The sequence below is a fragment of the Heterodontus francisci genome, chromosome 25 (genome assembly GCF_036365525.1).
Source record: "Heterodontus francisci isolate sHetFra1 chromosome 25, sHetFra1.hap1, whole genome shotgun sequence".
NCBI classification, from domain to species: Eukaryota; Metazoa; Chordata; class Chondrichthyes; order Heterodontiformes; family Heterodontidae; genus Heterodontus; species Heterodontus francisci.
The window spans coordinates 54670332-54686324 of NC_090395.1; the positions used below are offsets into that span (position 1 = coordinate 54670332).

The 15993-nt window shown below is 40.3% G+C and overlaps 1 protein-coding gene across 1 annotated transcript in view; it reads right to left on the reverse strand.

The window, feature by feature from the left end:
- Nucleotides 1–2859, reverse strand: part of LOC137383877 (semaphorin-3D-like) — a 106769-nt gene extending 103910 nt beyond the window's left edge. The window contains exon 1 of the mRNA XM_068057228.1: nucleotides 2614–2859. Within this exon, the coding sequence (XP_067913329.1) occupies nucleotides 2614–2770 (157 nt within the window). The 5' untranslated portion in view covers nucleotides 2771–2859. The remainder of the gene's footprint in view (nucleotides 1–2613) is intronic.
- Between the last annotated feature and the right edge of the window lie 13134 nt (nucleotides 2860–15993).

Here is a 15993-nt window from a genome sequence, read left to right on the forward strand (position 1 = left end):
AACACATGGCAGTAATGTCATTTGAAGATCGCATATGGCTTTTCTTCAATTAACATAATCCTTCTTCAACTAAAGAAAGAAATTCCATGTCATGTAAGATATATGAATGAATGGTTGGCAGCTCTTCAACAACATTAACTCTCATTGTGTTTGTAAATAAAATCGCAAGATCAGAGGGATTTTTTTTACCCCCAATTTATTTAAGGAATGTTACAAGTGGGGAAAAAAATTCCGTGGTTTGTGAATTGGATTCATTCTACTGTCTACCATATCCAGCAATGATAGAAAGCTGTGTGTTAACAGATGTGTATCGACAGCAGGCTTGTCTATATTTTGGAAACAGCTGCAAACGTGCAGCACTCCTTGAGCAAATAGATCACTTAAACCCAATGTAACAGAATTGCATGACTACATTCTGTAACTTAATAAATAATGAAATGAATATCTTCAACCCTGTGTTTTAAAAAAAAAATTAGATTGCATATATATCAGCTAACAGTGTAAACCCTGAAATAATCTGGCTTCTTTAGTTGTGCCTGATTCTCTCTTTCCTTGAAAGGTCACAGTGCCCCCTGACCTGTCAGTAACAACATTACTTTTAAAATTCACGCACATACCTCAAAGTTGTTCCTCTCTCCAGACCTATACCAGATGCCAAATGTCTAGTATCTGGCAGATACAGAGGTTGCATAGCTCTGGACAGTGGATAGAGGAAAAAAGTTCTGTTATGCCTTGCAATTAACTGCAATTTATAACAGCAACTCCAGCCTTCAAGGTAAAGCTACATGCATGAAATTGAGCATCAAAGGTTTTTTTTTTGTGGTTAGGATTTGGAAGTGTAATGTTACAAGCTGATGCACAAAGTATTTATGAAAGGACAAAGTACACTTGTGCCACACTCAGGTATAGTCAGAGGGCTGTGACAGCAATAGCAACAGCAAATGCTTCCCGCATAATTATTGTGGTGACATCTGTTACTGAGGTGGAGGTCGCTGGGCTAAACTGTGGCACTCAGTGCTAAGAATGCCCAACAGTGCTATTTTCCAATCATCATTAGTGGTAAAAAAAATAAAAGGAATGCTAATAGGATCTGGGCTTGGACGGCAAGCAAGAAAGCAGTTGATTATAAAAGGAGCATTTTTTAAAAAGTGGCTTCTATCTTCATCCCGACAGCATTGCCACTTACATGACCATTCTTATCCCATTAGTTTAAAAATGGAATAAGCATTTGCATTCAAGACAGTCTCTGTGGCTGTTTCCCTTTGATGCAGAGCCGCTTGAAAATTGCATTCACACTAGTGATTGAGGACAGTTTGTGTTGCACCACTGCCTGAAGATAAAGCATAGAAATGAGCCCAACAGGTTTTGTGATACATTTCATAAATTATTAATCAAGTGGTCATCATTTCTGAGATGGGACCTAAAATTCTGATTCACTGATCCACCCAGGTTGAAAGATAGATGAAGTTACAACTTGTTTCCAATTAAAAGTGAAGGTTAAATTGTGAGCTGTCCTTTGTGTAATGAAGCAAAACATGCTAAGACATGCATGTGAACAGGGGTTTTATACTGGGGTGAAGCTAAGAGCTGAAATGTTGCTTCCATGATTTAAAAAAATGCATGCACACCTTATTACTCACTGCTGCCACCAAATTGTTAAGCTGTTTTAGGATTTTATATGGCCATTTTACAAATAAAAGTAAAGAAACATGATTTAAAATAAAGTTATGTTCAGCAGCAGCAGAAGAAGGGGTGTGGGAAAACAGTTAAAATTTAGCATGAATGTTTGCAATGAATATAACCAGGTCTTTTGCATATTTAGGACAAGTGATTGCCTAATTTGATGGGGTTGGGTTGCCTCGCAGGCTGGGTCAGGGTCTCTCTGACTCCTTTATGCTTCTCACCCTTGCCTTGCACTCCTTTCTTCTTTCTCTGTCCTAACACTGTTGGTGGGCTCACTCTTTATCTCCGCTCATTTACTGCTTGTCCTCCTCCTCACTTACCCGGCTGGCCACACTCTAATCTATCATTATGGTATGGAACCATTGGCCAGAAAACCAGCATTTCCACTTCTTCTAGAGCTGTGCAAAATTGTACATCTTGGGCTCCACATGGTAAATGTAGAACTTGCAGTATTCATTCCAGGGTGTCAGACTGGGTCAAATCACCTGCCCAAACAATGATCTAATATCCAATCGCACTTACGTTCTTATTGCAACAGTGATCTCTAATTTGGTGATTTTTATTGGATTGTTGAGGCTTCTAGACTGAAAACAACTTGATCAGTCAATCACCATTTGACATCATTAAATTACTGTGAAGATAATTTACCCAGAACCTTACGGACCCTTTGAGCTTTATAGAGTATCTGATCAAATCTTAAATGGCTAATCAAAATGATTTTAGGTGAAGCTATAATCATCGGCATCTTGTATCCTGTCAAAGACAATAATCACTTCCCAATGTTACATCTCAGATGCACACTGTCCGCCTGACTTGCAGGAGTTAATACTCTTTTTTACTGTGAGGACTACAGCGGTTGACAGTGATCTTGAAGTAATTTAGCGAGATGTAAAAAGATCCTGAAATATATGATACACATAAATTTTTTACCTTTGTACGAGAACTTCAGGCGTGGTTTACTTTGCTTCCAGGCTTCGTTTGCTGGTAAGAGGAAGGAGAAAATAACACACCAGCACAGCATGGTACACTGTACATAAGAAAACATACTTCTCCTGTCCTTTTCTTTGATTAGAATTTTGCACTCCATGTTATAAGTCTACATGCATACACCAGTGTAGTCCCTCTGTATAGCAGCAAGGTCCATACCAATTCAATTCATTAAAGTTCATTGCTGAAATAGTTCTAAAACTAACAGTGGGAGTGGTGAATTCTCCTGCCAATCAGTCTGCATCAATTTGCATAAATGCTGCACGGAACAGGCAAGAAAGGAGTGGTTTTGGCAGAGGCTGGCCAAGCACTTTAAAATTAGAGCCAGCAGTGCTAACATCTGCAGAACAACAGCCGTCTTTAACACAAGAAAGCTTTTAAGGTGCATACAATTAATAAACAGTGATGATGCACACTAGCTATTGAGGGTCTTTTTTAGGGTAGACTTGAGGCTAATTTTCAATTAAAGCAAATCTTTATATCAATAATCTATTTTGAAAAAATGAGGTAGAAGTTATACATTGTGACAATGATATGATTTACGCCACAGAATTTCGGGATGCGAGATCAGAATAACTCATATGTTTAATTCTTAACCTCTCCTGGGTCAAAAGCTGCAGATTAAAGTAGAAGCATTTTATTACAGGCAAGTGAAATAGTTAAAAGTCAAGTCATCGGTCACTTTTGCAGAGTTCTGAGGTTTATAGAGTGATGTCAGAAGAGGCTTTCTTTCTAAATCTTTCTTTCTATCTTCTCAGAAGGGCATTGAGACTCAAAGAGGAAAATAGATTTTAAAAATTAACAGCATTTGAAAAAATCAAAAATGGTGAAAACTATCCTGAAAATAACAAAGTATAATAATAGATTCTAATTGAAACACTAATGCCTTTTCCATACATCAAACCTCCTCTCAGCATTTCCCTCAATCCCTTCTCTCCAAAAACATCCACTTCAATAATATTACCTTTGTAGCTTGGTTCTGTTCCTTTACACAGGTCATTTAAAATTAGGTGATCAAAAATGTTTATTGCTGCAGATGGGGCCAGTCTGATATATACTGCGGCCATACCATCTCTTCTGATATGCACTCTATCACTCTGTTACTGGGACCCAGATCCATTTGCTTCTTTTTAATGTAGCAAAGCTTTGTGCTGGTGTTTCATTGAATTATCCACTGTAAACCTATTGCAGGCCCTCACTCAAAGGGAAAGCAGGTTGGACAATCAGACATGGAGGTTAGCATATTTGATTCATGGTCCCCTTGGTTTTATAGGCATTAAAATTAATAACTGAAAACAGAAGTGGCATAAATCAGCCATACTGTCTTCTGTGCCCAATTATCTAGCGACTGAATTCCTGCCAGAAAATTGTCTGTTTATTGCCACCTCTGTTACCTCTTTTCAAACAAGTTTTCTATCTTCTGTATGCTGTATCCCTCAAACTGTAACTTCTTAACTCAGCTATTAATCACCAGTGTGGAACCTTATCAAAGGTATTCTGAAAACCAAGTAATATCAAATACATTTTCTCTGTCCCCTATATTAGTCTAAGAAAACCCCCATTGGGTTAGCTAGGCATAACCTTCCTTTCTTGAATCCATGCTGACTGTCCATTGACAGGCTACACTTTTCCACTATGATGCTATTATTCAGTTATTCAGTCATATGGCTCTCAGCAACCTATCGACAAATCACCATATCTTTGCTGCAGAGCGTTTCCATCAATAAATCAACTACAAAAATAACATTTGTCTGGATGAACAGATACTCATATGATCAAAGAGCTGCACGTGTGATCCTCCTCGCAATTATTTCTGATTAAATGTCACCATATTAATTAGAAATCATCTATTAATACACAAACTTTAATGGGAGATGGCTTTGTGCTCTATGTGTGTGAAGAGCGAGAGAAGGAAGCGCAAGGATAGATTTACAACTTGCCGCCTAATTAAATTGGATGGGTTTTATAACAGGCGGCTGATCCACAATGCCAGTTTTACACTGGAGATGCAAATTGCAAATCTCTGCAATAGTATTTTCACCAGAATTTCTTCTTAAATCTTGAGAACACACATTTCATATCGGAGCTTCCACTGAATCAGGCTTGAACTCAGCTGGATAACCCACAAACATCTCTCCACATAGAATTATTCCACTGTCACATTCAACTACTACATGCATTTAAGAAAACATCTAATACACCATTTAAATTTACTTGTCAGAGACATTCACATTATTGTCGAAATTGCCTTTTTCTGTCATATAATCACTTCAAAATCCTGAATGGTAAGTTTCTTCCATTGTGTTTAATTTGGCAGCTGAAAATGTCATTGGAGAAATCTAGTTAATCATTTTACTAACCAGGGAATGGATTTCCAGAGTTTGTGGACTTCAGGCCTATTTAATAGGGTGAGTATCAAATCAGAGACGTCTGTTAGTCATTACAGGGGTGACCCGACTTCACAGCCCAAACAAGTGTTAAATTATGAAGGCAAACAGCTGTCAGCTGGGATTTCAATATAAACCAAAAGTTAAATGAACCCTTTTAGTCATTTTCCAGTCTTTTATTTAATTTTTTTTTGTTTTCCCTCATTTTTCTTTCCTGCAATCTTAAGTTGTCTCCCACATCATTCAATAATCGAAAAAGTAGAGTGGGAAAGTTATCCAACCCAGGTGCCATAGGATCAAAGAAGTTATATCACAGAAGGTAGCCATTCTAGATCTTTAACTGAAGCTATCAACACAAAATCTACTTCCCTCTATTATTTTTTATTCTTTTTCAAGTACTTTTATACAGTACCTTCCATTACCAGTCTCTTTTAAACATGAATAATGCTCCAAAGTGAAACCATTACCAAACTACGATGGCAGGAACCAGGAGGAATGCCCCAGGACACCTATCCTCCCTCTGAAGGAACTGCCAACAGCTCTGCTGACATCAGATAATTATATTGTGAACCAATGCAGGAGCACACTGATACACTGATGGGCTGTGCAACTGAACCACCTGACACTGCATTTCTAACTTATGAGTGACATTAACCAGCAGTGTGCAATATTGTTTATTGCTGAGCACTAATTTGATTAAAGTAAAATTCTTTTCCAGGGTCATTGTCCAGGCACTAGCTGTACTCCAGAGCGTGCGTGTATATATAAGAGAAGGATTATGTGTATTGAGGTCATTTCTATGTTTACGGATTCCAACTACATGGATACCTAGTAATCTGGCTGTGACATTACTTTTGGAAACAGGAAACAAGAGCTAAGAGGATGATGCTTTTGTTTATCTGTCTATGCTTATGGACCAACTGCCTTTATAAACTTGTGTCTTCCATTTAAATTGTTTAACAGCTGTTTCTCATTTTATAATTCAAGAATTAAGTTTCAAAAAAGACATTTTGCTTGGAATTGGGATAAATTGAGAATAGAATTTGTCTTCTATGTGTCCGCATTCCTTCGAATTAAAGTAACACTATACCACGGGACCATAAAGTTATAGATCTAGCTGAAAATACTGCTTATAATATGCCTGAAGAAAGATGTTGTGTTAACTATTTAAATAAATGTTACATGTACGATTACAATGATGTAGAATGATAGAATGTTACAGTACAATAAGAAGCTATTCACTCCATTATGCCTGCACTGGCTGTCTAGGGGGTTACCCTTGATGTATTGGCAGCATGCTTGCCTCTGATTCAGAAGATTGTGGATTCAAGCCCTGTTCTTACCCCCAAGCCCTCCACCACAACCCCTACCACAGCAACATGAGTGCATAATCTAGGCTGACACTTCAGTGCAGTACTGAAGGAGTACGACTCTGTCAAAGGTGCTGTCTTTCAGATGAGATACTAAACTGAGGCACCAGCTGCTCTCTTTAGATGAATGTAAAAGGTCCCATGGCACTATTTGAAGTCAAGCAGAGGAGCTGTCCTGAACAATATTTGTACCTCAACCAAAATTCACTAAAACAGGCTATCTGGACATTTATTTCATTGCTGTGGGATCTTGCTGTGTGCAAATTGCTTGCTATATTTGTTTACTTACACTGAATACAGAAAGTACCTCATTGGCTGTGAAGCATTTTGAGAGGTTCCAGGGTCATGAAAAGTGTTTCCTTTTATATCAGTTCTATACACTGTCCATGGCCTTGATATATTCTTGATATATATTCCAATTGCAGTCCAACCAGTGATTTATACAGGATTAACTTTTACTCTTTACGCCACTACTTACAATACCTAGGATCCCATCTGTTTTCTTTAAAACAGCTTTATTTGTCCTTTCATATTATATCTTGTATACAAGTATTATGTACCTGAAAATAGCACTCAGCCAATACTTTTCACTTCTCAAATGGTTTATCTCTGCATGCAGTGATGCAGGTATAAAGGGACAGCAATAACAGAAATGATTCTGACAGCTTATTACCTTGAAGCAATGTTAGTATTAAAATCATAAAGTGAAAGAATAATTTCTTGCCTTTTCACGTTTACACCTTCACCAACGTAGAATAAATAATCTGGTGTAACTGGGTTTAGTTCTCATGTAATCAAATTTCTAATGCATTGCTGCCTGTATAGTATCCATAATATAATCGTTCCTTTCTTGCCTGTTCCTGACAGTATCTGGGGAATATTATTGTCGAATAAAACAGGATATTATTTTAGTAAAATACAATCTGCATGTCACATAACGTTACCTCTTCCCTACCCACCCCGGATATATAATCTTGTAAAACTAGTCTTCACATGAGACAAAGCAGCAGTCCATTCAGTGGCAAGGGAAAAATTAGCTTCAGTAATGGAAGATAAGAATTCAAACAAGAAAGCTCACTGAAAAGTTCACAATGTAAATCGTTAGGTAAATGACCTAAAGCACATTTAAAAACCTGAGAGAAATAGCTGATGAGATTTACTAGGTGATGAAAGCAAAACATTACCACACTAATGGAAAAAACAGGAAACTGTGTATTACGGAGAATAAAACTTGCCTGGAATGTCTTCACCAGCAAAGTGCATCCAGGGTTCAGATATGTTATCCAACCCCTCAAGCATATTACAGCTTTAGACATGCTTCTAATCATCTGTAAGTTTCGAGGTAACATAAGGAAAAACATTCCTCTGTTATTTGCAGCAAAATTATAAAATGTGAGGAGAAAGAAAATGTTTATCAATTTGCTGTGAATAATAAGCAGGGAAAGCTTCCTCTGAAATATTTTATTTTATTCAGAAACATCCTAGTTTCCAGAATGAGTGTGGACATGGAAAGTTATAGCTGAACTTTTTTTTTGCAAAAGTGTGAAAAAGAATTGAAAATAAGTAAGGTTTTATAGATGGGAAGTCTTTGCAGACATTACACTTTTAATATATTACAGATTTCCAGAAAAAGGGGGATACAGCCTGGGAAAAAGTGCCTCCATGCTGGTGAATTCCAGACGGAATTAACACTTCATGCGATGGTGTTTAGAGGAAATCAAATGCTTCCAAATGAGGGAAAATCTAAGGGACAGTCATTACGGGTTGTCGTCCAACTAAATTTCGGGGAAGACCGAAGCCATTGTTTTAGACCCCTACCACAAACTACATTCCCTAGCCACTAATTCCATCACTGACAAAGATCACTGAGGTTGAACCAGACTGTTCACAACCATGGCGTCCTATTAGACCACTTGATGAGCTACCGTCCACATCTGCTCCATCATCAAGACAGTCAACTTCTACTCAGTATCATAGTGCATCTCCATCCCTACCTCAGCTCATCAGCTAAATTCTTCATCCATGCCTTGGTAACTTCTAGACTTGCCCATTCCAATGCCCCCTTGCCCAGCCTCCCATCTTCCACCCTTCATAAACTTTATCCTAACTTGCACTAAGTCCCATTCACCCATCACCCCCGTGCTTGCTGACCTACATTGGCTCCCAGACCTGGAACACCTCAATCTTAAAATTCTCATCCTTGTTTTCAAATCCTTCCATGGCCTCACTCCTTCCCATCTCTGTAACCTCCTCCAGACCTATAACCTCCAATTCTGGCCTCTTGTGCATCACTGATTTTAATCACACAAACCTGAAACTCTAACTCTGCTTTTCTCTCCATAGTTGCTGCCTGACCGCTGAATATTTCCAGCAGTTTCAGCTTTTGTTTCAGATTTCCAGCATCCAGAGTATTTTGCTTTTGTGTTGCCTGGAGTACTGTGTGCCATTTTGGTCTCCATAGTTAAGGAAGGATCTACTTGCATTGGAGGTGATACATCGAAGGTATGCCAGATTGGATCCCGGGATGAGAGGGTTGTTCTTTGATGAGTGGCTGTGTAATTAGACTCTGGAGTTTAAAAGAATGAGAAGTGATCTCATTGAAACATACAAGATTCTGAAGGGGCTTGATAGGATAGACAACAAGAGGTTGCTTCCCCTGGCTGTGGAATCCACAGAACGGGGGCACAGTCTCAAGATAGGGGATGGATCATTTAGGGCTGAGATGAGGACAAACTTCTTCACTCAAAGGGTTGTGAATCTTTGGAATTCTTTACCCAGAGGGTTGTGGATGCTCCAACATTGAGTTTAGTTTAGGCTGGGATAGACAGACTTTTGGTCTCTTAGGAAATCAAGAGATATGGGGAGTGGGTGGGAAAGTGGAGTTGAGGCCGAGGATCAGCCATGATCATATGGAATAGCGGAGCAGGCTCGAGGGGCTGTACGGTCTACTCCCGCTCTTATTTCTTATGTTCTTACGTGAAGCACCTTGGAATGTTTTACTACATTAAAGGTGTGATATAAATGCAAGTTGCTGTTATTGTAATTCTGGCACACCTGCTAGCAATCATTAAGACAGCAACATAGGCAGGGTGATATATACATGTACACATATATTCTGATGCAGGTTTACACCCCAAGTCTTAACCCTTTTTTTCTCCAGTTGCTGATTAACCAGCTGTGCATTTGCAGTAATTTCTCTTTTTATTTCAGAATTCTAACATTTGACATGTTCTTTTGACTTTAATACTACAAATTGATATAGTTTCTGCAAAAAAAATTGCTATTTGCTGCCTGACAAAAATCTTATTTAGAAACTGCAGGAAATCCCCACTTGGATGTGCCTCCTTCACCAACTTGGACCTTTCGGAATGCATTAACTGAATTTTTGCGCTTTCAATTTTGACTTCAGTTTTTTTGACTTAAATAAGATTTCACATAAATGCAATGTTCTGTAAATGAGGTTCATGTGAACCAAATGCAGCTCAACATGAATGTTAGCAAAATCATTTGACAATTCTCAGCAATGAACAATGGAGCATTTAAAGACGATTTGATATAATCAGTTATGCATTGTGCTGAGAGCTCCTGCGGAAGTCTCACGCAATCAGGAGACTTTGGATGGGCTCTGTGTATGCATTATGCACAGTATGGGGCTGAACAGGAAATGCCTACCTTCTTACACAGCTTCATCCCACGGTGCACTCAATGAAAAGACAACATGACACATCCTGCTGAAGTACAGGAGAGCAAATAAGCACACACATAACAGTGAAGGCAACTAGAAATCTTGAACAAGTGGTAAAAGTTTCAATGGAATTCTCCTCTAAAGATCACACATTTTCCCTTTAGTAGCTGGCATCAAGTCAGACAAACAAGTCCATTTTAAGAATAACTTTAGTTGGGAACACAACCAGTCTAATCTCCACATGTTCAATTAACCTGAATGCTTGAATTTGGTCCAATTTGAGCTGGATTTAATTTTTTAATTTAACTCTTTAATCTGCAGATTTTATTTAATAAATTAGTTGCTAATATGACCATTCATTTTATACATCAAAAAAGTTTGTTGACGCACTGATTGAAGACTATTTATGATTTCTTTTAATTTGTAGGTCCCCCAAATGCCCGTCAGTAAAGGCACTTCCCTGGATAACACTGATTTAATACAGATTAACAGATGCTAATTTAATCCTCAACCTGTGTCCAGTTAATACAGGCACTGGGGCTCCTGATCATTATCTAGTGACACCTGCTGGACGGTATGGACATCGGGTGAAAACAAGATTTGGGTTGATTGTGATACATGTAATGGTTGAATGACATGTTTTATCAAAGATCGCACATGGCACTTGAGAGCTTAGACAAGGTACCAGAAGGCTCCAGGATTCATGGAACTATGACTTAGTGCCTTCAGGAGAGAAGAAATAAAACCACTTCTGTTTTGTCAGTCTTGGCTCAGTGTTAGCACTCCTGTCTCTGATTCTGAGGGCTGAGGGTTCAAATCCTACTTCAGAAATTAAGCACATAATCTAGGCTGACATATCAGCACAGCTGAGAAACTTCGACATCTGAGGAAATCAGAAATGAAATTAAACCAAGATCCCATTTTGCCTCTCAGGTGAATGTAAAGGCCCCCATAGCATGATTCAAAGAAGAGCAGGGCAGTTATCCCTAGTCAATGTTTATCCTCAAATAAATAGATTATCTTGTCATTCTCTCATTATTTCTTGAGAGACCAAATTGTCTGCCATTGTTTTCTACATTACAACATTTAAAATTCTTAAATTTAAATTCTTTGGCCTCCTTATCTCGAGAGACAATGGGTAAGCGTCTGGAGGTGGTCAGTGGTGTGTGGAGCAGTGCCTGGAGTGGCTATAAAGGCCAATTACAACATTGACTACACTACAAAAGTCCTTAATTGGCTGTAAAGTGCTTTGGGTCGTTCCAATGTCATGAAACATGCTATATAAATGCAAGTTATTTCTTTTGTTTTATTCCTTTGTCATCTTCAGTAATCACTCCAAAATTTCCATTTAAAACATTCTATGATTCTGTGATTCTATACCTAACATTGTATCTTTCAGGAATGCTGGCACACAATGGGAGATATTTAAATGGAAATATGAGCTAGGCAATTTGATTAAAACATAGCTGGTAGCAAATGCAGTGAGTTAAAAGATTCTGCAGAACTGCTACACTGGAATGTAAAGACAGAAACCTGCAAAAATAGATATATGTTATATAGAAAGGTGGCAGATTAGATATTAAAAATGTAAATAAAATATAGTTATATACAAACACTGAGAAACATAATCTGAACAGCAATGAAAATTCATCACTCCACCATTAGTAGCCATGCCTTCAGCTACCTAGGCCCTAAACTGTAGAATTTTCTCCCTAACCACCTCTTGACCTCTCCTCCTTGAAGACATTCCTTAAAACCTACCTCATTGACCAATCTTTTGTTCATTTGTCTTAATATCTTCTTACGTGACTCAGGACGGAATTTTACGCCCCCCCCCCCACAAAAGAGCAGGAAAGTGGCAGGGGGTGCAGAGGTGTAAAATGGAGTGGGAGGCTCAGGAGGCCCTTCCCGACCTGCTGCCACCTCCACTTTACACAGGGCTGCGGTGGTGAAAAATGGCCTGCCCACCCGCCCCAGGCCAATCAAGGCCCTTAAGTGGCCGCATGCTGCCACAGGGATTTTACCCTTGGCAAGCGGGAAGCCCAGGCCCAAGAAAAGCTACCTGACATAAAAAGGCAGCTCTCTGATGGCCTGGGAGGGGGTGGGGGGGCCCTCATGATTGGGCACCCTGTGCCCGACGAAGAGGCCGCCCCCGCTGCCCCAATCACCCCCACAACACGCCGCCCCCACCCCCACCCCTCCCTCTCAATCGACCATCCTTGCCTTGCCGGGGCCCGATCGATCATCTCCGGCAAGGCAACAAAAACTTACTTTGGTTCGGGGGCTCCCTGATCTTCTTCTGGAAGTTGGGCTGCAGTCCCAGCAGTGGCCACCGCTTACGGTGGCGGTGCTGGGACTAAGAGCTGCCTGCCCACTGATTGGCTGGCAGTTCCATTAGGCAGGACTTCCTGCCTCAAGCGGGTAGAAGTCCCGCCTCAGAACAGTTAAAGGCCAGGAAACTGCAAAATGCGGGTCGGATCCCCAGGCCAGGTGGAAGCGGGTTCGCCACCGACTTTTCAGTCAGTGCATGGCTCCCGTCCTCCGAGGGAAAAATCCCGGCCTCAGTGTCAAATTTTGTCTGATTATGCTTCTGTTTTACTACATTACTACATTAAAGGTGCTATATAAATGTAAGTTATAGTTGTTGAAAATTGACAATATGTACAGTAAGTACATGCAATGCTAGAATGAATACAATAATTGCAGTTCAATAGTTCCATCAATATTTAAGCAAAAATAAAATACTGTTGCAGGAAATTTGAAATAAAAAACAGAAAATTGTGGAAACACTCAGCTAGTCAGGCAACATCAGTTCAGATGAAAGGTCAGCAAACTGAAATGTTCCCTCTGTTGCTCTTTCCACAGATACTCCCTGACCTGCTGAGTAATTCCACTATTTTCTGATTTTATGTCAATATTTCATTTATGCACCAGCTTTATTTATCTGGCTTTAGCCATAACATAGCTGTGTAACAGCCCCGACAACCAATTTTATCTGCAGCACCTGTGGAAGAGTCTGTCACTCTAGAATTGGCCTTTATAGCCACTCCAGGCGCTGCTTCACTAACCACTGACCACCTCCAGGCGCTTACCCATTGTCTCTCGAGACAAGGAGGCCAAAGAAGAAGAAGAAGCCATAACATATATATTTCTAATGTGTTTTGTGCTGGAGAATGGGACCTCACGCACCTTTTAGTATGAATACATCTCCATACAACTGCTCTGATTCATTTATACACACAAGCAAATGTTACACCTTTCATTTTAGCCACTGTGCAAAGTGGTAATGCCTATGGTGAACTGCCTGTTTCAGTTTAGCATATTTGTTCCTGGAGTATTGCTCATTATTATTCTTAAACTCCAAGTTACTCATTTCAGTTGGTGTTTTGCTAAATTAAAGCAGATTAAATCTGCAGGTGAAATTCTTTCCACCATATGGACCCTATTATTCACTTTTCTTAAGAAAAAAAATCACTCTATAGCCTCATGACTTTACGTGGATAGATTGGATACATTCTTTCATCGGAGGAGCAAAGACTGTGCTGAAAGGTTTCAAATTATTGAAGAAAACCCACAACTTTTAAGGCTGTAGTTTTACTGAGCAATGGGGTGTTGTGTGCAATGCCTCACACTTTCCCCATAGAGAGGGACTGTGTGTATGCATAACTTAAACACATGTGCAGAACTCCACTCCCACATTGACACTTTCATAATATTAGGAGCACACTAGCTACAATTAGAGCATGGCTACCCGACCCAAACCCGACCAGACCCAACGACATGTGTCAGGTTCGGGTCAGGTCGGGTCTCTCTTCAGGGTCTGGCGGTTGGGCTCGGGTCGGGTCGGGTCGGACACAGTGCTGCCTTTTAGTCAGGGAGGGAAAAGCTTCAAAATTTGAACAGCCAAGACGTCAAGGCGGGAAACTTGCATCCGGACTCTAGTCAGCAGTGAGCGATTCCATCCAAGGTAGAGCATAACCTCTTTGATATAATCAACTTCATTCCGGTAGTTGGGTTGGGTCGGGTCGGGTTGAGCGCGGGAAAAAAATCAAAGGACTCGGGCCGGGTCGGGTTCAGGTTGGATGTGGTTCTGTCGGGCTCGGGTTTGGGTTTCAATTGCATACCCGAGCAGGCCTTTAGCTGCAATGTCCACCTTCTCACAACATTAAAATCTGCAGTAAATTAATAAAATAGCCAGAGGGTCCAACAGGCTGCCCTGATCACTTTCTAAATCCAGTTTAGGAACATAGGACATAGGAGCAGGAGTAGGCCATTCAGCCTCTCAAGCCTGCTCTGCCAATCAGCTAGACCACGGCTGATCATCTACCTCAACACCATTTTCCTGCACTATCCCCATATCCCTTGATATCTTTAATATCTAGAAATCTATCGATCTCTGTCTTGAATATGGTTAATTGAGTGAGACTCCACAGCCCTCTAGGGTACAGAATTCCAAAGATTCACCACGCTGAGTGAATGAATTCCTCCTCATCTCAGTCCTAAATGACCCACCTCTTATTCTGAGACTGTGTTCCCTTGTTCTAGACCCCTCCAGCCAGTGGAAACATCCTTCCTGCATCCACCCTGTCAAGCCCTGTAAGAATTCTGCATGCTTCAATGAGAGCAGCTTTCATTCTTCCAAACTCTAGAGAATATAGGCCCAGTTTCCTCAATCTCTCATCGTAGGACAATCCCAGGGATCAGTCTGATGAGCCTTCACTGCACTCCCTCCATGGCAAGTGTCATGCTAGGCTCCCACCTGCCAAGAATGAGGCACATTAATTTTGTCATGAACATAGATTTTAAGTTGTTACTGGAGTGAAGAAAGGACTTGTTAAACAGATCGGCCATGGCTGGAAAAGACATTTGCACATTAACAGACAGTAGTAGGAAGGACAAAGCAGCTATTCCCTGAAGCATTCAACCCACAATGGTCTTTTGATCACCAGGCGTTGAAGGTGGGGGAGCTCGCATTCCAGGTTGACTGCTAAGATGGCCATTTACACAAACGGACATGGTCAAACCAGCTGGTCACATGACTAATCTGCTGGGCAACCTGAGTTTTTTGAATTTGTACAAACAGTTTGGGCAGAAAGTCTGTTTGCTCCTAGACTGAGATCTCTCTCCTGTCTACTCCCATCTCTTTCTCACAAGCCTCTGAAACCACTTGAAGACACATGAACCCCAAGAGAGAAAAGGCTCCTACAGCGAACAAGGTTTAAGAAGAATACTGGGCCCCAATGAAAAGCAAGATCTAACTACAATCAAAGGACTCGACAGTGAGCTCGAAGAATTGTAACAACAACTCTTCAGATATTGTCTCAAACTTTTCCACTTTATTTTTCTTCTGGTCTTTTCTGTCTCTATTTGCATGTGTGTATCGCATATGCATGCTAGCATGGGCACGTTGTGTATCCGTAAGCGTCAACTGAATTAAAGTTGAAGTTTAATAAATTTCTACTTTTCTTCTTTAAACCTAAGAAACCCTGTTTGTGCTGGTTTCTTTGCCTTATAATTGGAAAGCGGTGAACAAGGATTCACCAAGGGGGAGCTAAAAACATGGTGTGTTTAAAATTAAACCCTGTTATGGTAAGACCAGGTGAAGGCTGAGAGGGACCCCTAGACATCTTTCTCAGCTTGTCGTAACACAAGTATATCCTTCCTTCGGTAAGGAGACCAAAACTGTACACAATATTCCAGGTGCGATCTCACCAAGGCTCTATATCACACTGGATAGGAGTTATACTACACACAGTGCCAAGTCCAAGTGGTGTCAGGTGGTCTACTGGTGGGAGGAGTCTTGTACTACTTTATTTGATTGGCAGAAACCAGGCCTGGGTGGGGTGGGCAGGAGATTTACCTTCTGTAATATTAAATTGCC